The following is a 21,737-nucleotide window of genomic DNA, read 5'->3' on the forward strand; positions in this document are numbered from 1 at the left end:
TTGGCTAAAATTCAGGCAAACAAACTTACCTGTTATTTTTGTTGCGTCTTTTGTTTCGGAAGGTACGCCCAAGCCAAATTCATTTTCCCCAATGACTCTGAAGTAGTAGACTGCACCCTCTGGCAAGTTTTCCACCTTGTAGACTAGATTGTGGCAATTGTTTGTTACACAAACCCAGGCCTTTTTGCTAGCTTCACGTTTTTCGACATAGTAGGCTTTCACTGCATCACCCCCATCATTCTCTGGGGCTTCCCAAGTAACTGTGGCAGAACCTTTTGTCACATCCTTTATCCTCACATTAACCGGAGGTCCTGGTGAATCAAGAACTTTGACAGCCATTGGCAAAGTTGAGACTCCGACACCGTTATCCAGTGTGACAGTATATTGTCCTGAGTCATATCTTGTTGCCTTTTCAATAGTTAGGGATGTGCATTTTCCACTTGTTTCAGTTGTAGCTCTTGATTTGAGGTCAACACCTTCTTTATTCCATGTGACCGAAGGCACAGGTATGCCTTTAAATGGCACTCTTATTGTAAATGAATCGCCATGCTTGACAATCAGTGTTTTTCTCATCTCAATATCAACATCAAAAACTGGTTCCTCCTTCCTGTCCACAGCTGCCTGTGATTCAGACACTGGAGATTGTTCACTTAGGCCTATTTTGTTTAGTGATTTAACTGCAAACACATATTCCTTATCAGCTGTAAGACCAGAAACAGTGTACTCAGTGCTCTTTGTCATCTGAATGGCAATGCCCCATTCTTCATCCTCTGTTTTCTTATATTCGACTCTGTATCCCAGGATTGGCGTTCCACCATCTGACGATGGTTTGTTCCAGGTAATTGTAATTGAACTCTTTGTGTGATCAATAACCTTTGGTTTAGATGGTGAGCTTGGCACAAGTAAAGCATCCCTTGCAATAGATGAAGCAGATGGCATGCTCGGAGGACTTAAACCTGCAGCATTCTCAGCAAATACTCTAAATTCATATTCGCTTCCTTTTCTTAGTTTGGATACTACAGTTCTTTCATCTTTTACAAGCTCCTTGTTGACTCGGATCCATCGAAGACTTGATTTCTCACGTCGTTCAATCACATAGCCTAATATTTCACTGCCTCCATCAGAAGCAGGCTTAACCCAAGTTACAGTCATCTCCTCACTGGACACATTTGTTATTTCAACATTAGTTGGTGCTGTTGCAAAGGTGAATGGATCAGTCATTTTGACGAGCTCACTTTCAAGAGGTTCACCAAGTCCAAATTTATTTATAGCCAAAACTCTAAATATGTATTCATTGCCTTTGATTAGCTTTGTGACCTTGCATTTTCTAGCTTTAACCTCTCCTTGGACTACTGTCCAAGCCAAACTGCTGGACTCTCTTTTCTCAACAATATAATGAGTTATATCTGTGCCACCATTTTCTTGTGGTGGTCCCCAAGACAATGTACATTCTTCTGCAGTGAGCTCACTTACTGACAAAGGTCCGGCTACAGGGCCAGGTTTATCGAGGATCACACATTTCACTGGCATTGTAACTGTACCAGCGATATTCTGCAATGTTAAGGCATACTTTCCAGAGTCACTTCTTTTGCAGTCTTTTACTACTACCATTGTAGTGACATCTGTTGCCTGTATCTGAATTCTTGAACTCAGCTGAATTTCTTTTCCGTCCTTTGCCCATGATGCTACTGGTAGTGGGCGTCCTGCAATGTCAGCATTGATCTTAAGTATTTCTCCTGCTTTTACAAAAATAGCATCCCTGAACTTGACATCCATCATAATTCGTGGTGGCTCTACATCATCTTTGACTGTGATAGGGCCTGTGTTATATGAGGGCTCACTAAACAGCCCGGCAGCATTCTTTGCAGTAACACGGAAATCGTATTGCTGATCTTGAGTGAGACCCGTAACATCAAAGTAGGTTTCAGGAACATTGGTGAAGTTGCATCTCATCCAGCGGCCATCTGGAAGATCTTTACGTTCAATAATGTAGCCTGTAACTTTGGCGCCTCCATCATATTCAGGCTTTGTCCAAGAGAGAGAGACTGAAGATCTAGTAATATTTGTAGCCACAGGTTGACCAGGAGGATCACATGGATCTCTAGCAGCTATAGGCTCACTGACTTTGCTGACCTTTCCAATGCCAGCAATGTTTTCAGCATATACCCGGTACTCATAGAACAGACCCTCTTCAAGAGCGTTTACTTTAAATTCAGTATCTTTGATGAGAAGCCTATTCACCTTGGTCCATAGAATGCTGCTTCTCTCCTTGCGTTCCAAATGATAGCCGAGAACTGTGCTACCTCCATCATTAACGGGTTCATTCCATGTCACAAGCATAAAGGACTTGGTAGCATGAGCTACACGAGGAGTAGAAGGTGGTCCAGGTTGCTTACATCTATATTCTGCTGTGATTCCAGGAGAGTCAATAGGCTTACTCTTTCCATAGCGGTTCACTGCATAGATACGGAATTGGTATTCAGAACCATGAGTCAATCGAGATACCTTGACTGTATTCCTGGCAATGTTTGATGAAACAATCTCCCACACTGTTGTGTTGGTATCCCTCTTCTCAACAACATAATTATTAATAGAGCATCCTCCATCATATTCAGGGGGAGACCATGATAGTGTAATGGAGTCAGCAGACACAGCATCAACCGTTACTGCAGCTGGTCTCCCTGGCTTGTCAAGAACCACAACATTGATATGAGTGGAAATAGTACCAGCTGTATTAGCAAGGGTGAGTTCATATTTGCCTACATGCTCAATAGAAGCTTCTTTAATCACAATCTTGCTTGATTCTGTGGTATTAATTACAGACAGGGAAGATGTTTGCTTAAGAGGTAGGTCATCCTTTTTCCATGAAACCACTGGTTTAGGTCTGCCTCTTACTGGAACTTCAATATTGAGGTCATCTCCAGCCTTAACACTGAAAGTGTTGAAGAGCAGACTAATTGAAGGCTCTATTTCTATGTCTGTTGCACGAACAGGCACACCAAGTTCTTTGGGTTCACTTTTGCCTTTCTCATTAACTGCGATTACTCTGAAAGTGTATGTTTCACCAGGTGTAAGGCTGGACACAGTTGCCTCTAAACCTTTCACAGTACAGCTGGCAACCCATTTGTCTGTGCCTTTCGACTGCGTCTCTACATTGTAACAAATAACTTTGCTCCCACCATCATGTGCAGGTTTTGTCCATGAAAGAGTCACACTGTTTTTGGTAACATCCACAAGATTCACCTTTCCTGGAGACATTGGAGCCTGGGCAACTTTAACTGGATTCTTGGTTTCTGCCATCAGACCAAAGCCATACGCATTAACAGCACAGACTCGGAAGTAGAATATTCCTCCCTCTTGAAGTTCTTCTATCTTGAAAAAGTTCTGCGTGCAGTTGATTGTGACAGTTGTGTAAGCTTTTCGTGTAGATTCTCGCTTTTCCACTATGTAATTGGTTATTTTGGCTCCACCATCAGTAAGAGGAGGCTCCCAGTATAGAGTAACTGAATCTTTTTTAACTTCTTTAATTTCAAAATTCTGTGGTGCACTTGGTGTGTCAAGTACCCTGACATTCACAAATGCTGACTTTGTGCCACTCTTATTCTCAAGCGAGATAATGTATTTTCCACTATCAAATCTATTGACATTGTCAATTACAAGCATGGTGTATGAGCTTGTAGTGTCAATTAGTGCTCTGTCTGTTAAAGCGCCCTCTTCTCTCTCCCATTTGACAGATGGCTCAGGCCTACCTCTAATTTTAATAAACAGACGGAGGGATCCACCTGCACGAACAGAGACAACTTTTCTAAGATTTGCATCAAGTTCAATCTCTGGTGTCTCAATTCGTTCAGCAGCAGTTACAGAGCCATGAACATCAGCAGGTTCACCAACTCCTTCTGAATTAATGGCGCACACCCGGAAGTTATATTCCACATTTTCTTTAAGGTTTTCGACTGTTAGGCATGTTGCTTGTAAACCAGTTGGGGGTGTACATATGGTCCATTCTTCTGCAGAAGCCTCTTTCATTTCAACAATGTAACCTTTGATATATGCACCACCATCTGTAGCTGGCTTACCCCAAGACAGGGACACAGAAGAGGTTGAAGAATCTGTTACTTTAGGATGATGTGGTGGACCAGGAGGAGTTGTTGCGTTTATTGCTCTATAGAATAAAGATAAGTCACTTAGTGCTCCCACACCAGAAGCATTCTCTGCAGCCACACGGAATTCATAGAAATGTCCCTCAGAAAGACCAGTTACTTTGAAGTGCAAGTCAGAAAGCTTCTGTCTGTTGCACTTGGTCCATCTTACACCATCTTTGTCATGTTTTTCTAGGTGATAACCAATGATATCAGTTCCTCCATTACTGTCTGGGGCATTCCATGAGATGACCATTGAATCTTTTGTTATCTCAGTTGCTTCAGGTGTTGAGGGTGCACTTGGTGGCTTGTATGGACTGCGAGCAATTATTGCCTCAGAACTCAGGGGATCACTGATTCCATATTTATTTACAGCCATAACTCTGAAAATATATTCATCTCCTGTCAGGAGTTTTGTCACCTTGTAACTGGTAGTGTGAATATTTGAGTCCACCACAGTCCATGATAACCTGCTTGTTTCTCTCTTCTCAAGGATGTAGTGAGTTATATTAGCACCACCATCCTGTGAAGGCTCAGTCCAAGTGACATCACATCTATCAGACATTATACCAGTTACAGTTAGTGGTCCAGTTGGAGGGCCTGGCCTATCAAGGACCCTTACAGTAATGGGAATTGTTTTTGTGCCACCACTATTTCTTAATACAAGGTCAAAATGGCCACTGTCTAAACGTGTGCAGTCTTTGACAGTAATAGAGGCAGATTTCTGTGTTGTTTTAATTTCAGTGCGCAGGGTCTTATATATTTCCTTTCCTTCTTTCAGCCACTGGACATCAGGAATGGGTTTCCCATGAATATCTCCATCAAGAACTAAATTCTCTCCAGCATTAACAACAATGACATCCTGGTACTTAGGATCCATTGAAACAGTTGGAGGTTCAATTTCATCTATCATAGTAATTGGACCAGTGCTTTCAGAAGGCTCGCTGAACATACCAGCAGCATTTCTTGCTATGACTCTGAATTCATACTGTTGGTCTGCTGTTAAGCCAGTAATGGTGAAATCAGTCTCAATCACATTGGTAAAGTTGACCCTCATCCAATGGCCTTGAGGCAAGTCTCTCTTTTCAACAATGTATCCTGTCACTTTGCTGCCACCATCATATTGAGGTTTTGTCCATTGTATTACCACATGGTTCTTTGAAATAGAAATCGCTTCTGGAGTACCAGGTGGATCACATGGATCCCGAGCAACAAAACTCTCTGAAACTTTGCTCACTCTGCCAATACCAACAATGTTCTCAGCATAAACTCTGAATTCATAGCCAATTCCTTCCTCAAGATTACATATCTTAAACACAGTGTCAGTAATGAGAGTTTTGTTCAACTTTGTCCATAAAATACTTGTCCGTTCTTTGCTTTCCAGATGGTAGCCAATTACTGAGCTTCCACCATCAATGACAGGCTCATTCCACTCAATTATCATTTGATCCTTGCTGGCAGCTTTTACATAGGGAGTTCCAGGTGGTCCAGGAGGTTTGTATGGATATTGAACCACAATTGCCTTTGACTCCAAAGAAGAACTCTTACCATATCTGTTTTCAGCAATGACTCTAAACTGGTACTCAGCACCAGTTTTCAACTTGGTTATTTTCAGAGATGTCCTGGCAACTGATCCAGCTACAACTTCCCATGTTGTGGTAGTGGTGTCTCGCTTTTCAACAATATAATGTTTCACCTGGCAGCCTCCTGTGTAAGATGGGGGTTCCCATGATATTGTTACAAAGCTGTTGCTTACTTCATTCACTTTAATAGGTCCAGTTGGTGGACTAGGTTTATCAAGTACAATGATTCCTATTTCTTCTGTAATGGTACCAGTGCTGTTTGTTGCACTAATTGTATACTTTCCAAAGTCATTCTTAGAGGCTTCAGTAATTTGTAGAATTGCAGATGTTGGGGTGTTTGAGGTACTGATTCTTGATGTCACTTTCAGAGATTCTCCATCCTTCATCCAAGCAACCTTTGGCTTGGGACGTCCAAATACAGGTATTTCCAATTTAAGATCCTTGCCAGCTTTGACGTTGTATGTACTAAACTGTACTTTTAGGCTTGGTTCAATGGTAATATCATTTGCAATAACAGGAACAGCAAGAAGTTTTGGCTCACCCTTTCCTGTCTCGTTATAAGCAAGAACCCGGAACAAATATTCATGACCAGCAGTTAACCCAGTTACAGTGCCTTCACATGTTTTAACAGAAGTTGCTACACCCCACTTGTCTGATCCCTTCGGCTGCATTTCTATCAAGTAGCCTACAATCCTGCTTCCACCATCATGCTCTGGTTTCTCCCAGGCTAGAGATGCACTTACTTTGGTAACATCGGTCAACATGATCTTTCCTACTGATAGAGGAACTTCAGAAGCCTTAGATGCCGTCTTGGTTTCAACTGGTAGACCAATTCCATATTCATTTTCGGCCATAACTCTAAAGTAGTATAGCGCCCCCTCAGCAAGATTTTCCACCTTGAAACTTGTCTTGCTACACTTTGTTGTGACATTAGCATATGCTTTCCTTGTCGATTCACGCTTATCAACAACATAATGTTTTATTTTTGCACCACCGTCAATAAGTGGTGGATCCCAAACAAGTGTAACAGAGTCTTTCTTAATATCTTTTACCACTAGGTTAAGTGGAGCTCCAGGTGTATCTAAAACTTTTACTGACACACATTCACTTGCAGTTCCACTGCTGTTATTAAGGGATACATTATATTTTCCAGAATCTTTTCTGTCACATGAGTCAACTGAAAGCTGTGTGAAATTTAGGCCTCTCTCAACTATGGCCTTCTCTGACAAATCTTCTTCATCCTTAGTCCATTTAATCTCTGCCGTTGGTCTTCCCTTGAAAGGCACATTGATTCTAAATGATCCTCCAGCACGAACAACTATACCTTTCCTCAACTCTGAATCAAGATGAATTTCAGGAGCTTCAAGTTTGTCCTCTGGTTTTACAGGCTCGGAAATAACTGCAGGCTCACCCACACCTAATTTATTAATGGCACACACCTGAATCTTATACTCCTGTTTCTCTGTTAAATTCGTTATTTCAAACTTGTTAACACGCAGGCCAGTTGGTGGAGTACACATAGTCCATTCATCCTCCTCAGCTTTGCATATCTCAACAATGTATCCTTGAATAGTGCTTCCACCATCATTAAGAGGCTTTCCCCATGCTACTGAAATTGAGCTCTTTGTGGTGTCAATTACGTGGGCGTATGTGGGGGGGCCAGGTTTAAATTTAGGATCGCAAGCTTTGTAGTATGATGTAGGTAAGCTGGGTTCACCAATTCCAGCTGCATTTTCAGCTGACACTCTGAACTCATACTCATGATCCTCTATGAGGCTTTGCACTCTGAAACATACATCAGTGACTTTTTGTCTGTTGCATCGGGTCCACTTAATTCCAGAACGGTCTTTCTTTTCAATGATATAGCCAACAATTTCACTTCCACCATTGTTCTCTGGTGCACTCCAGCACACTGTCATAGAATCCCTGGTGATGTTAGTCACCTCCAGAATTTGTGGTGATCCGGGGGCGACAAATGGATTCTTCATAATTACAGATGGAGAATTTATTGCCTCACTTACACCATAGCTGTTGACAGCCATGACACGGAAGACATATTCACTGCCTTCAAGAAGGTTTGTCACTTTAAGTATTGTGGCTTTACAAACACCAGAGACAATGGTCCAAGCAAGGCGGCTTGTTTCACGTCTTTCAATAATGTAATGAGAGATAGGGCTTCCTCCATCATGTTGTGGGGGGCGCCATGACAGAGTACATTTATCACTTGATACACCTGTGACTTTCAGAGGTCCTTCTGGTGAACTGGGTTTGTCAAGTACTTTAACTTGGTAAGAAACAGTTTGTGAGCCAGCAACATTGGTCAAAAGAAGAATATACTGTCCACCATCATGTCTGAGTGCATCCTTTAAGACAATGATAGCCCTGGTATCAGTATTTTTTATCTCACATCTCATTGTGTTTTCAAGTTTTTTATCATCCTTGAACCACTGCATTGTAGGTACTGGTTTGCCATGGACATCTGCATCAAGTTTGAATGTATCACCAGCATTTATAGTAATGGTCTGTGTATATTCAGGATCGATTGAAAACTTCGGTGGCTCCACTTCGTCCAATGCAGCAATAGGTCCACTGTTAAAAGATGGCTTGCTAATGGTGCCAACAGCATTTTTGGCAAATACTCTAAAGTCATATTTAGCTCCCTCTGTAAGCCCAGTAATAGTAAATTGGGTTTCAATTACATTTGTAAAACTAGCTTTCACCCAACGTCCCTCTGGCAGGTCACGTTTCTCAACAGTATAGCCAGTTATCACACTTCCTCCATCATATTCTGGTTTTGTCCATTGTATTGTTAATGAATTCTTGCTAACATGAACTGCTTCTGGGGTGCCAGGAGGATCACATGGATCACGGGCTGCATAGACCTCTGAGACTTTGCTGCACCGCCCAATGCCAACAATATTTTCACCATAGACCCTAAACTCATATTCCACTCCTTCTTCCAAAGGACTGGTTTTAAATTTTGTTTCTTTAATCAAGGTCTTGTTTATCTTTGTCCAAACGATACTGTTCCTCTCTTTTCTTTCAAGGTGATATCCAATAACGCTGCTGCCTCCGTCTGAAACAGGTTCGTTCCACTCAACAACCATGTGATCTCGTGACAGAGATGACACAAATGGAGTACCAGGTGGGCCTGGTTCTCTGTATGGGTACTGGGCAACAACAGCTGGCGAATCTAATCCATAGCTTTTGCCATATCTGTTTTGAGCAATTATCCTGAACTGATACTCTGCCCCAGTTTTCAGCTTAGCGACCTTTAATGTTGTCCTTGCCAAAGAAACTGCAACGTTCTCCCATGTGCTAGTAGTTGTGTCTCTCTTTTGTACAATGTAATTTGAAATTGGGCAACCACCAGTGTACTTTGGTGGTTCCCATGACAGTGTAACACTTGATACTGTGACCGCAAGGAATTTTACAGGGCCAGTTGGTGGACCTGGTTTGTCAAGAGTGATAATTTCAACTGTTGCATCCTTTTGCCCAAGAATATTTGAGACATTAATTCCATACATGCCACCATCCTCTCTTGCAGCTTCTTTAATGCTAAGAATTGTACTATGTGGTGTATTTGAAATGTTCACTCTTGTTGTGAATTTAAGCGATTCACCATCCTTTATCCATGTCACCTTTGGTTTAGGACGTCCAAAAATTGGAATTTCAACTTGCAGGTCTTTTCCAACAAGAACACTGTAATTGTTAAATACAGGACGAACATCAGGTTCAATAACCAGATCCTTTGCTTGTACTGGGACTGCAAGGGTTCTTGGGTCACTCTTTCCTTTCTCATTAACAGCAATTACTCTGAAAGAGTACTCCTCACCTGAGTTCAAGTTACTTATAACAGCCTCTAAAGTTTTTACATTTGCACAACCAGACCATTTTTCATTTCCTTTTACTTGCATTTCAACAAGGTATTGAAGAATTCTACTGCCACCATCATGCAGTGGTTTTTCCCAAGCAAGAGAGACACTTTTTTTGGTAACATCTACAACACTTAATTTTCCAGGGCATTGTGGAACTTCTGATACTTTCAGAGGATCAGTAATATCTGCAGGTATTCCAATACCATGCTCATTCTCTGCAAGGACTCGGAAATAGTAACAACAGCCCTCTTGAAGTGGCTCGATTTTCCATGACAACTTATGGCAATTTGTTACAACAGCAGAGAACGTTTTCCTTGTGGTTTCACGCTTTTCAACAATGTAATTCTTTATCTTAGCACCTCCATCCAAAGCAGGAGGTTCCCATGAAAGGGTGACGGATTCTCGTGTAATTTCCTCAATTTTTAGATTAACTGGAGCACTAGGAGTATCAAGAACTTTCAAAATGATGGTCGCAGACTTCACACCAGATGAGTTTTCTGCAATCACTGTATATCTTCCACTATAATTTCTATTTACTTTATCAATCACAAGAGAAGTGTGTCCACTTGTGACTTCAACTTGTGCTGTCTCTTTAATGGGGCAGTCATCCTTCTCCCATTTAATTTGTGGTATAGGACGTCCTTTAATAGGAACAAAAATTCGGAAAGAACCTCCAGCTTTAATACTTACAATCTTTCTAAACTTAGGATCAATATAAAGATCTGGCTCCTCTGTCTTATCTTCTGGTTGAACATGGTCAGCAACATCTGCATGCTCGCCAACACCAACCTTGTTAACTGCACATACCCTAAACTTGTATTCCTGTTTTTCTTTAAGATTTTCTACAGTAAAACTTGTTAACTTGACACCACATGCTGGGGTGCACATTGTCCATTGTTCAGCCACCTCCTCTGCAACTTCACCTTCCTGAGCAGGTTTTACGACCTCTGTTCCTGGTTTTACCTCACACGACTCAACAATATATCCCTGGATTTCACATCCACCATCATAAATAGGTTTCCCCCATACAAGTGACACAGATGATTTGGTTGTGTCTATTACCTTAGGATTATTTGGAGGACCTGGCTTGAAAACAGGATCCACAGCCTTAATGAATGCTGTTCCTGAGCTAGGCTCTCCAATCCCAACAGCATTTACAGCTGCAACTCTAAACTCATAGAGGTGGGCCTCAAGGAGACCAGTAATTTTAAAAGTTAGGTCTGTGACTGTTTTCCTGTTGCATCTGATCCATCGAACACCCTCTTTGTCATGTTTTTCAATTATGTATCCAGTGACAGGAGTGCCACCATCACTTGAAGGTGCCTCCCAACTTAATACTATTGAGTCTTTCTTGATATTGGAGACCTCTATTGCTTTTGGGGCATCTGGAAGCATAAATGGATCCTTCATAAGAACTGGGTCAGACTGAAGTGCTTCACCAACTCCAAACTTATTCACTGGCAAAACCCTGAAAATATATTCGTTGCCTTCAAGAAGTTTTGTTACTTTCAAAGTTACAGCTTGAACTTTGGGCTCAACAAGGGTCCAGATGAGTCGGCTTGTCTCTCTTCTTTCAACAATGTAATGAGTGATTGGGCTTCCACCATCCTGTTTTGGAGGTTTCCATGCAAGGCAACACTGTTCACTAGTAACCCCTGTAATGGATATGGGACCCTCTGCTGCCCCAGGTTTATCTAGAACAATGACATTGACTTGGACAGCTTTCTCACCACCTGGATTTCTTAGGAGCAGAGTGTACTGGCCGCCATCAACAAGCTTAGCTTCTTTTACAGCCACGCATGCAAAACTGGTAGTGTTTTTAATTTCACGATGTATGGTGTTTCCAAGTTCTTGACCTTCCTTCATCCAATGAATTGTTGGTTCTGGTTTTCCATGTACATCTGCATCAATCTTAAATGATTCTCCAGCATTTACAACAATTGCCTGTGAGTACTGTGGGTCTATGCTGATGCGAGGGGGTTCAATCTCGTCCTTTGCAGTAATGGGTCCTGTGCTATATGATGGATCACTAAAAACTCCCGCAGCATTTCTTGCAATTACCCGAAACTCATATTTCTTGTCCTCTGTGAGACCTGTTGCACTATACTCTGTTTCAATAACATTGGTGAAATTTGCCTTCAGCCAGCGTCCTTCAGGCAATTCTTTCTTTTCAACAATATAGCCTGTTACCTTGCTTCCACCATCATATTCAGGTTTAGTCCAGGTGATTGTGATGGAATTCTTTGTAATTTTAGCTGCCTCGGGTGTACCAGGAGGATCACAAGGATCTCGAGCAACATGTCCCTCTGATATTTTACTTGCCTTTCCGATGCCAACAATGTTCTCAGCATACACTCTAAATTCATATTCAAGGCCTTTCTCAAGACCTGTGGTCTTGTAAGTTGTGTCTTGGATTATTCTCTTATTAAGCTTGACCCAGAGAATGCTGTTTCTCTCTTTGCGTTCAAGATGGTAACCCAGAATTGTGCTTCCTCCATCGATAACTGGCTCATTCCACACCACAACCATACTGTCTTTGGTTGAAGAATGAATGAATGGTGTTCCAGGTGGTCCTGGAAGCTTATATGGGTACTGCGCAATTACACACTCTGAGATAAGCAGAGGACTTTTGCCGTATCTGTTCTCAGCTGTGATTCTAAATTGATATTCTGTTCCTGTTTTTAGTCTTCCAGCTTTAACCTTGGTTCTGGCTAGATTTCCTGCAACAACTACCCAGTTTGTTGTGGATGTCTCTCTTTTCTCCACCAGGTAGTTCTTAATGGTGCAGCCACCATTATACTCTGGTGGTTTCCATGAAATAGTGACACTGTCAGCTGTTACTTCTTCAATTTTCACTGGGCCAACTGGTGGGCCAGGTTTATCAAGGACAACTACTCCTATATTCACTGTTGTGTTACCAGCTGTGTTTGAAAGTTTAATGCTATACTGGCCAACATCATCTCTACATGCCTCTTTGATTACAAGATACAGTTGGTTGTCTGTGGAAGAGAAGTTAACCCGACTTGTTTGCTTCAACGGTGTGGTATCCTTTACCCAGGAAACTGCAGCTTGGGGACGAGCAATATATGGAATATCTAATGTCAAATCTTCTCCAGCAAGAACACTAAATGTTGAAAATAACAATTTGGCAGATGGGGCAATTACAAGGTCTTTGGCAATCACTGGAACACCAAGTTGGCGAGGATCACTGGTCCCTTTTTCATTTCTAGCTGAAACGCGGAACATGTACTCTTCACCATGAGTAAGCCCATTAATAATGGCCTCTGGTACTTTGACTATCAAGGCTTGTGTCCATTTTTCACTGCCTTTTCTTTGCATCTCTACAACATATGCAATCACTCTACTTCCTCCATCATGTTCGGGTTTCTCCCATGACAATGTGACACTTGTTTTTGTCACATCCTGCAGTGTAATTTTTCCTGGAGGAAGTGGTTTTTCTGATACTTTCACTGATTCAATGGTTTCGATAGGAAGACCAATGCCATACTCGTTCTCTGCCAGTACTCTGAAGTAGTAATTGCATCCTTCTTGAAGTTGATCAACAGTCCATGATGTTTTATGACAGTTAGCATTAACTGTTGCATAGGCCTTTCTTGTTGCCTCACGCTTCTCAACAATGTAGTTCTTAATCTTTGTACCACCATCATTTAGTGGTGGATCCCATACAAGCGAGACAGATTCTTTGGTAACATTGCTTATTTGTAGGTTTTGTGGTGCACCAGGAGTATCTAGAACTCTAACAGTCACAGAGACAGATTTGCTTCCGGAGCTGTTCTCCACAGTCAAAATATATTTACCACTGTCAAATCTATTAACATTTCCCACTACTAAGGATGTGAAAGATGATGTATTTTCGATTGTAGCTCTATCCAAAGGTTCATCATTCTCTCTTGACCATTTGGCTTTTGGACTTGGCCTTCCTTTAATTGGCACAAAGAGCCTTAAAGTGTTACAAGCTCTAATGTTCACAACCTTACGAAGATCAGCGTCAAGGTCAATTTCTGGTGGTAAGAGTCTCTCTTCAGCTTTAGGTGAACCAGGAACAGATGCTGCTTCTCCAATACCCTCACTGTTAACGGCTGAGATGTTTATTTTGTATTCCTGATTCTCTTTAAGATTTGTTATAGTAAACAATGTTGCTTTTAGCCCCTCTTTCGGAGTGACAATTCTCCATTCCTCCTCTTCAGTTCCAGGTATACAGGTTTCAACAATGTATCCAGTGATTTCAGAGCCACCATCATACAATGGTTTATTCCAGGCAAGTGTGATGGAAGAACTTGTTGTGTCCAGGATCCTTGGGTTTCCAGGTAGGCCTGGTTTGAACACTGCGTCTGTTGCTTTTGTGTAGGGACTTGAGGGACTTGGTGCACTGATTCCAGCTACATTCTCTGCAAAAACTCTGAATTCATATTCATGCCCTGGAACAAGTCCAACAACTTTCAAATGTAAGTCAGTTACCTTTTTCTTGTTACATTTCACCCAGCGTAAACCAATTCTGTCTCTTCTCTCGATGCTATAGTTAGTGATTTCACTTCCACCATTATTTGCAGGAGCTCCCCAACAAAGCACCATTGAATCCTTTGTAACAGCTGTGATCTCTGGCATTTGTGGAGGATCAGGTGGAACATAAGGGTTGTCTGCAATTGTTGGGTCCGACTCAAGAGCTTCCCCAACTCCATACTTATTAACAGCCATGACTCTGAAAATGTATTCATTTCCTTTGAGCAATTTTGTTACCTGGTACTGCGTAACTTGCAAGTCTTCTGCCACATTTGTCCAAGCAAGTCTGCTTGACTCACGTTTTTCAATTACATAGTGTTCAATGTTTGCCCCACCATCATCTTCAGGTGGAGCCCATTTAAGCAGGCATTTTTCTGCTGTGATATCTGAAACCATAAGAGGTCCTCTAGGTGGCCCTGGTTTATCAAGGACTTTAACAGTGAATATATGTTTAGCAAATCCACCCATGTTGGTTGCTGTCAGAACAAACTGACCTCCATCTTTTCTAAGAGAGTCCTTGTTAACCAAAGAAGCAGTGAGGTCTGTCATTTTTATATGTAGTTTAGATGAGAGTTCAATGTCCTTTCCATCTTTGGTCCAAGCCATTGATGGTAGCGGCTGACCTGCAACATCAGCATCAAGTTTGAAGACATCTCCTGCCCTAACAAAGACAACATCCTTAAACTTGGCATCGACCATAATTTTTGGTTCTTCAATGTCATCTTTACAAATGATTGGATCTGATGCATCTGATGGCTTGCTTAATGCCCCAGCTGAATTCCTAGCAAATACACGGAATTCGTAAGATGCATCATTGGTTAAACCACTAACAGTAAAGGTAGTTTCAATAATGTTTGTGAAGTTGGCCCTTATCCAGCGTCCAGAAGGCAGATCTCTCTTTTCCACAATATATCCCGTAATCTTGAAACCTCCATCATATTCTGGCTTTGTCCACTGAATTGTAATTGCATTTTTAGACACATAGATTGGTATAGGCTGACCAGGTGGATCCACTGGATCAAGAGCAAGTATGGGTTCAGATACTTTGCTTGGCTTCCCAATTCCAGCTACATTTTCAGCCATCACACGGAACTCATATGCAGTGCCAGACTCCAGTCCAGTTGTTTTGAAAAGGTTTCCGACCACAAGCGTTTTGCTAATTTTATACCAGATAATGCTATTCCTCTCTTTTCTTTCAACGTGGTATCCAATAACTTCACTTCCTCCATCATTAACTGGCTCATTCCAGCCAATTGTCATTGTATCTTTTGTGAATTTGACAACATTGGGAGTGCCTGGCGGTCCAGGAACCTTAAATGGATAAGCTGCAACTATGGCCTCTGAGGTAATTGGAGGTCCTACACCATATCTGTTTTTAGCCTTTACACGGAATTGGTATTCCACTCCTGTTGTTAAATGAGTTGCTTTGAACGTTGTTCGAATGACCATTGAAGACAGTTCTGTCCAATTTTGATTGGTGGTTTCTCTTATTTCAATGACGTAGTTATTAATTGGTACACCTCCATCATTTTCAGGGGAATCCCATGAGAACTGAATGGAATCACGGGATATTTTGTCTAAGACGATTGGTCCCCTAGGTGGTCCAGGGACATCATGCACTTTGATTATGATATTATCAGTAACTGAACCAACTATGTTTTTCCCTGTAATTGTATACACTCCAGTGTCACTTCTTAAACATTCATTTATAATTAAGATAGTTGAAGTAGAGGTATTTTCAATCATTGTCCTTTGTGTTAACTTGAGAGCTTTATGGTCTTTCTGCCAGGTTACAGTTGGTTTAGGACGCCCAGTTATGGGTACCTCAACCTTTATGTCATCTCCAGCCTTTGCTATTACTGTCTTCCGGCAGAGACCCCGCAAGTCAAATTCTGGGACTGTGCTTTGTTCTCTTATCACAACATGCTTACTTGCACGAGGATGGCTTCTGCCTGATAAATTAACAGCCATGACATGGAAAACATACTCCTCATTTTCATTTAAATTCTTTACAGTATAATCTAATGACTTTATAGTGGTCACATGAGCCCACTGGTCTGTTCCTTTTTTCTGAGCCTCCACAACATACCCAGTTATTCTGCTTCCACCATCATGTTTTGGTTTGGTCCATGCAAGACTTGCTGTGTTTTTGGTGACTTCAGTAACTGTGACTGTTTCTGGGGGACTTGGTGCCTGAGATGCTCTGATTGGATCAAGGGTTTCTACCGCTTCACCAATTCCGAATTCATTTTCTGCAAATACTCTGAAGTAATATTCGGACCCTTCGGACAAATTTGAAATTCTCATTGAACACATGGGACAATTTGAAATTACAGTAGCATAGGCTTTGCGAGTTGCCTCTCTTTTCTCAATGATATAATTAGTAACCTTTGAACCACCATCAATGAGAGGTAGTTCCCACTGAAGTGTAACACTTTCTTTGTCAATGGCTTTTGGTTTAAGATTAATAGGAGGCCCAGGAGAGTCCAAAACCCTCACATTTACATAGGCAGTCTTCTTTCCAGCAGCATTTTCTAATGTCAAGTCATATTTTCCAGCATCATGTCTGTTGCAATCAGGAATGACTAAAAGAGTATAAGACTCTGTAGTGTCAATGTTTGCACGGGTTTTAAGCGCAGTCTCCTCCTTTGTCCAAGTTACAGATGGAGTTGGACGGCCTTTAATTGGAACAAATATACGAATAGAGCCTCCAGCTTTGACAACTAGTGTTCTTCTCAATTCCGCATCAAGTTCCAGGTCAGGAATTACTTCACGTTCAATAATTTCAGTAGCGTCGACTGTTTGTGCTGCTTCCCCAAGTCCCATTGCATTCATGGCACTTATTCTAAAATGATACTTGGCTCCAGTCTCCAAGTTTGGAACAACAAATTCTGTGATCAATAAAGGTGTAGTTGTATCCTTCACCCATGTCTCTTCTTCATCCCTTTTGTGCTCAACAGTGTATCCTGTAACAGGCATGCCACCATCATTTAACGGTTTGCCCCAAAGCAGTTCAGCTGTGGTTCTGGTTGTGTCATTGACTCTTGGGTTGACTGGAGGTCCGGGTACATCTAAATGAAGAAAAATATATTAGGAAAATTAATGGATAGTGTTCAGAATAATGTGCCTTAAGTGTACTCTTAAAAGTGTACTCTTAATATATTTTAGGTAAACAGTGAACTAAGTGTAATATTGGATAATGTCACGATTATGTGTTTTGGAGCACTGTTTTCATATTTTTTTGCAAGTTAAGCATATTATGATTTTTTTTGTCTCCACCAACAAGCATCAATGTGTTACAAGCTAATATATTTGTAAGACAATATTGGTAAGAGCTATTATTGACTCTGAAATTATAGGCTGTTGATATAGATTTTACTTACCAGCAATGACCTTTGTTCTAGCAGTTATTGATGGCTCACTGGGTTCCCCAATACCAGCTTTGTTCTCAGCAGTTACTCTAAATTGATACTCTACTCCTTCTGTGAGACCCTGCACTTCAAATTGAAGATCAGGTACAGTCTTCTTTGAAGCTTTCATCCACTTTACACCCTTTCTTTCCTTTTTCTCAACTATGTAACCTGTGATATCACTGCCTCCATCATCAGCTGGTCTCTTCCATTTAATTGTAGCAGTACTGCCTCCAATATTTTCCACATCTGGTCTTCCTGGAGGGCCTGGGGGACCTATAAGGAACAGAGGTTTTGTTTAGACAGATTATGCTTAAGAGATGGAATGTACATTGTTTATTATTAGCTAACAGTTTTGCTTACCATAATTATCCACCATCTTAACAGGTTCTGAATATGAAAAATCACCAACTCCAGTATGGTTGACAGCTGCTACTCGGAATGCGTATTCATTTCCTTGGATTAGTTTATTTGCAACAAAATGGCAGTCAATAACTTTTTCGGCAAGAATGGTCCATAGTAGACGGCTTGTCTCCCTCTTTTCTATAAGGTAATACTCAATTGGAGATCCTCCATCTTCACTAGGTGGTGCCCAGGCCAAAGTAACCTTTTCAGATGATATGCCACTTGTTTCAATCAGTCCTGGAGCCCCAGGAACATCCAACACTGTTACTTTGACATTCTCTTCTTTGACCCCGAATGGATTGCTTGCTGTAATAGTATACTCCCCGGACTCCTTTCTGCTTGCGTATTTGATAGATAGAGTTGAGGATGAAGGAGTAGTTTCAATCTGGCATATATCTGATGGCTTGAAATACTTTCCTCCTTTAGACCACACTGAACTTGGGGCAGGTTTGCCTAAAATACTTGTTGCTGTAATTACTATTGTGTCTCCAGCTCTGACTATAAGCCCTTCCTTCACCAAGGGGTCAATAATAATGGATGGTGCCACTGTGGATAATGAAAGAAAAGTATTATAAATAAGTATTTTATTTAAATACAAATAAGCATTTGTAAAAATAAATAAATAAATAAATAAATAAATAAATAAATAAATAAAAAAGATTTACCATATTCATCCGTGCATACAAGAGTATCTGTTTGTTCAGATGGTGGACTTATTGCTCCAGCTGCATTCTTGGCTCTGATTCTGAATTCATACTTGCAACCCTCCTGCAAGTTGTCCACAGTATATGCACACTCCACAACATTTACAGGGTTGGCTTTGACCCAGACCTTGGCAGGAAGGTCACGTCTCTCAACAATGTAACCTGTAAGCCTGTGTCCACCATCATATTGAGGTTCGGTCCATTGAAGTGTAACTGTACTTTTTGTGATGCTAATAACATCAGGTTTACCAGGAGCATCTAAAACAGGTCAAGCAGTTTGCAAATATTGTAGTATACTGTGAAATTAAATGAAGTAGAAATTGCCATTATTAATAGGCTTTACTTACCAATAGGATCCAAGGCAACCATTGGCTCAGTTGGAGGACTAGGCTTACCAACACCAGCTAGATTTATAGCCATAACTCTAAACTCATATTCCAGGCCCTCAGTTAAACCTTTTACTTTAAAGTCTTTCATTTTCAAAGGTGCTGGGTTAGCTCTTTTCCATAACATGCTGTTTCTTTCCTTGAATTCCACATGATAACCTGAAAAACACAAATTATACTGATCATGACATGATGACATGATATGACTGATCATATAGAGAGTTTTCATTTTACTTCTTTGAAATTTTTAAGTCTGAAATGTTTTAATCACCTGTAATTGGTGAACCACCCGTTTTTCGTGGATCAGACCAAGCCAAGGTTGCAGAGTCATGACGCATACTCAAGATTTGTGGAGCAGATGGAGCATCAGGGACATCTAATGGAAATATAAATGTAAATAAAAAATGTGAAATATAAATTATATATCTATATATAAGTTTATTGTGGTATTGTGGTATGATATTGGGATTTTTTCAAAGAATGCTAAATGCTCTTACTGAATGGATGCTTGGCAACCATAGCTTCAGATTTAAGACCTTCTCCAACTCCATATTTGTTTTCTGCTGAAACTCTAAAGATATATTGTGTTCCTTCATGGAGACCAGCCACTCTATAGCTGTTTGTTTCCACTGCAGAGGAAACAGTTACCCACATATTGGTAATGGAATCACGCTTCTCTAAAATGTAGTTGATAACCTCTGATCCACCATCGTCTTTAGGAGCACCCCATTTTAAGGTAGCTCCATCAGCTGTTACTTCCTTAAACTTGATTGGTCCTGTGCAAATTCCTGGTTTGCCAACAACTCTTACAAAGATAGCGGATTCTTTGGATCCCGCAGTGTTACGAAGAGAAATGGTATATTTTCCAGCATCACTTCTCTGGCAGTCTCGAATAAAGAGAGTTGTATTAACAGCAGTGGATTCCACACAAACTCTTCCGGTGTCAGTCAAATCTTCATCTTCACCCTTTTTCCATGAGACTGTTGGAACAGGTTTGCCAATAATGGGGATCTTAAGGCGCACAGTGCTTCCCTCTTTTGCGATGTAGTTCAAGTTTGGCAAATCTCGTAAATCACAGCTAGGAGGAACTACACAAAGAAATAGAAAATGTTTAAGACAATAAACAAAGGGTAAATAAGCATACATTTTCTATATTAGCCATACTTTATATACTCTTACCAATAAGATCCTTTGCCACAATAGAGAGCTCCTTCACTGGACCATCACCTGAATCATTGGTTGCCAATACCCTGTATTTGTATTCCTTGCCTTCAACAAGATCTTTACCACTATATTGCATGCTCTTGGATCTTAGAAGCTCTTTCCATTTGTTTTCACCATTAAGAACTTCAAGCACATATGCAATTATTCGACTACCACCATCACTAATTGGCTTCTTCCAAGACAGAGTGCATGAGTCTTTAGTTACTAGTAAAGCTTTGAAGTCCATAACAGGTCCAGGTTGTTCTAGAAAAAAAAAAGATTTCAAAGTCCTTATGGTACATAGTAATGGCAATATGTTTTGATATGTATATGAAAGTATTAACAATCTATTTAAAAAATGTGTTCACTCACCAGTGGCTCTGACAGCATCTGCTGTTTCACCAGGCTCACCAGTACCATACTTGTTCTGGGCCTTGACTCTAATGTAGTAAGATCTTCCAGGCTCCAGGTCCTCAATCTTGAAAAATCTTTTGTCACAGCTGGAAACCATGGACCATGCTTTTCTCTCTGCATCACGTTTTTCTACGATGTATCCTGTAATTTCACTTCCACCATCTATTAGAGGTTCATCCCACGTGATAGATGTACTGTCCTTTGTTGTCTCTTTCACCATCAGGTTTAATGGTGGGCCTGGGGTATCTGTTAAATTACATAGAAATGGCAGTGAAGAATCTCTTTTTTTATTTTCTTGTACATTTTTTTAAATGTATTTTTTCTACTGTAATGCATAAACTTACCTATAACCTTAACAACAATTGTGTACATCTTCATGCCACCAACATTATCAAGATTGAGAATGTATTTTCCTGCATCGTATCTATTAACTCTTTCGACAAAAACTGTTGTGTCAGTGTCTGTCACTTTTATAACAAGTCCCTGTCTGTCCTTTATGTTGGTGCTCATCTTGGCCCATGTGACCTTTGGAACAGGGTGGCCTTTAATTTTGGCATAAAGTTTCATTGAAACACCAGCCCGAAGCACCAATGTATCCTTTAAAATTGCATCAAGTTCAGCCTCAGGTGCAACTGGAATTAAATGAAAACAAAGTTATAGTATCTATACTATGTATAGTGTAAAATAACTTAAATGCTATTAATAAATCAATTTCAAGTCTTAAATTCATACCAAACACTTCCTTTGCAACATGTTTATCTGGAACTTCACATGGCTGACCAAAGCCAACTTTGTTCACAGCACTGACACGTAGTTGATATTCTGCTTTCTCCAAGAGTCCAGTGACAACAAAGTGTGTGTCCTGCAAGTTCTTTGGGACATTGCAGCGAATCCAGTCTTTTGTATCTGCTCTCTTGCATTCAACTAGATATCCCAAAATATCACTTCCACCATCATTGGCAGGTTTCGTCCAAGATAAGCTAATAGTGCTGTTACGTGTGCCTGTAACCTTTGGTGAAATCGGAGGCCCGGGAGGATCTGTCAGTGACAGAATTAAAAATTAAAATCAATAAATAAATACATTCAAATGTGAA

At 40.7% G+C, this 21,737-nt stretch overlaps 1 protein-coding gene across 15 annotated transcripts in view; it reads right to left on the reverse strand.

Moving 5' to 3' along the window:
* The window catches only part of ttn.1 (titin, tandem duplicate 1), a 151,510-nt gene that overhangs the window by 25,451 nt on the left and 104,322 nt on the right, over positions 1-21,737 (reverse strand). For all 15 annotated transcript variants that reach the window (XM_083536187.1, XM_083536188.1, XM_083536182.1 and 12 more), the window contains 11 exons: positions 21,376-21,681; positions 20,988-21,275; positions 20,602-20,889; positions 20,206-20,493; positions 19,524-20,114; positions 19,298-19,402; positions 18,988-19,185; positions 18,602-18,898; positions 17,895-18,482; positions 17,505-17,807; positions 30-17,192 (listed from right to left, as the gene is read on the reverse strand). In XM_083536187.1, coding sequence (XP_083392313.1) covers positions 30-17,192; positions 17,505-17,807; positions 17,895-18,482; positions 18,602-18,898; positions 18,988-19,185; positions 19,298-19,402; positions 19,524-20,114; positions 20,206-20,493; positions 20,602-20,889; positions 20,988-21,275; positions 21,376-21,681 — 20,415 coding nt within the window. The remainder of the gene's footprint in view (positions 1-29; positions 17,193-17,504; positions 17,808-17,894; positions 18,483-18,601; positions 18,899-18,987; positions 19,186-19,297; positions 19,403-19,523; positions 20,115-20,205; positions 20,494-20,601; positions 20,890-20,987; positions 21,276-21,375; positions 21,682-21,737) is intronic.

Source organism: Silurus aristotelis, assembly GCF_946808225.1.
Source record: "Silurus aristotelis genome assembly, chromosome: 3".
In the NCBI taxonomy this organism is placed as follows: Eukaryota; Metazoa; Chordata; class Actinopteri; order Siluriformes; family Siluridae; genus Silurus; species Silurus aristotelis.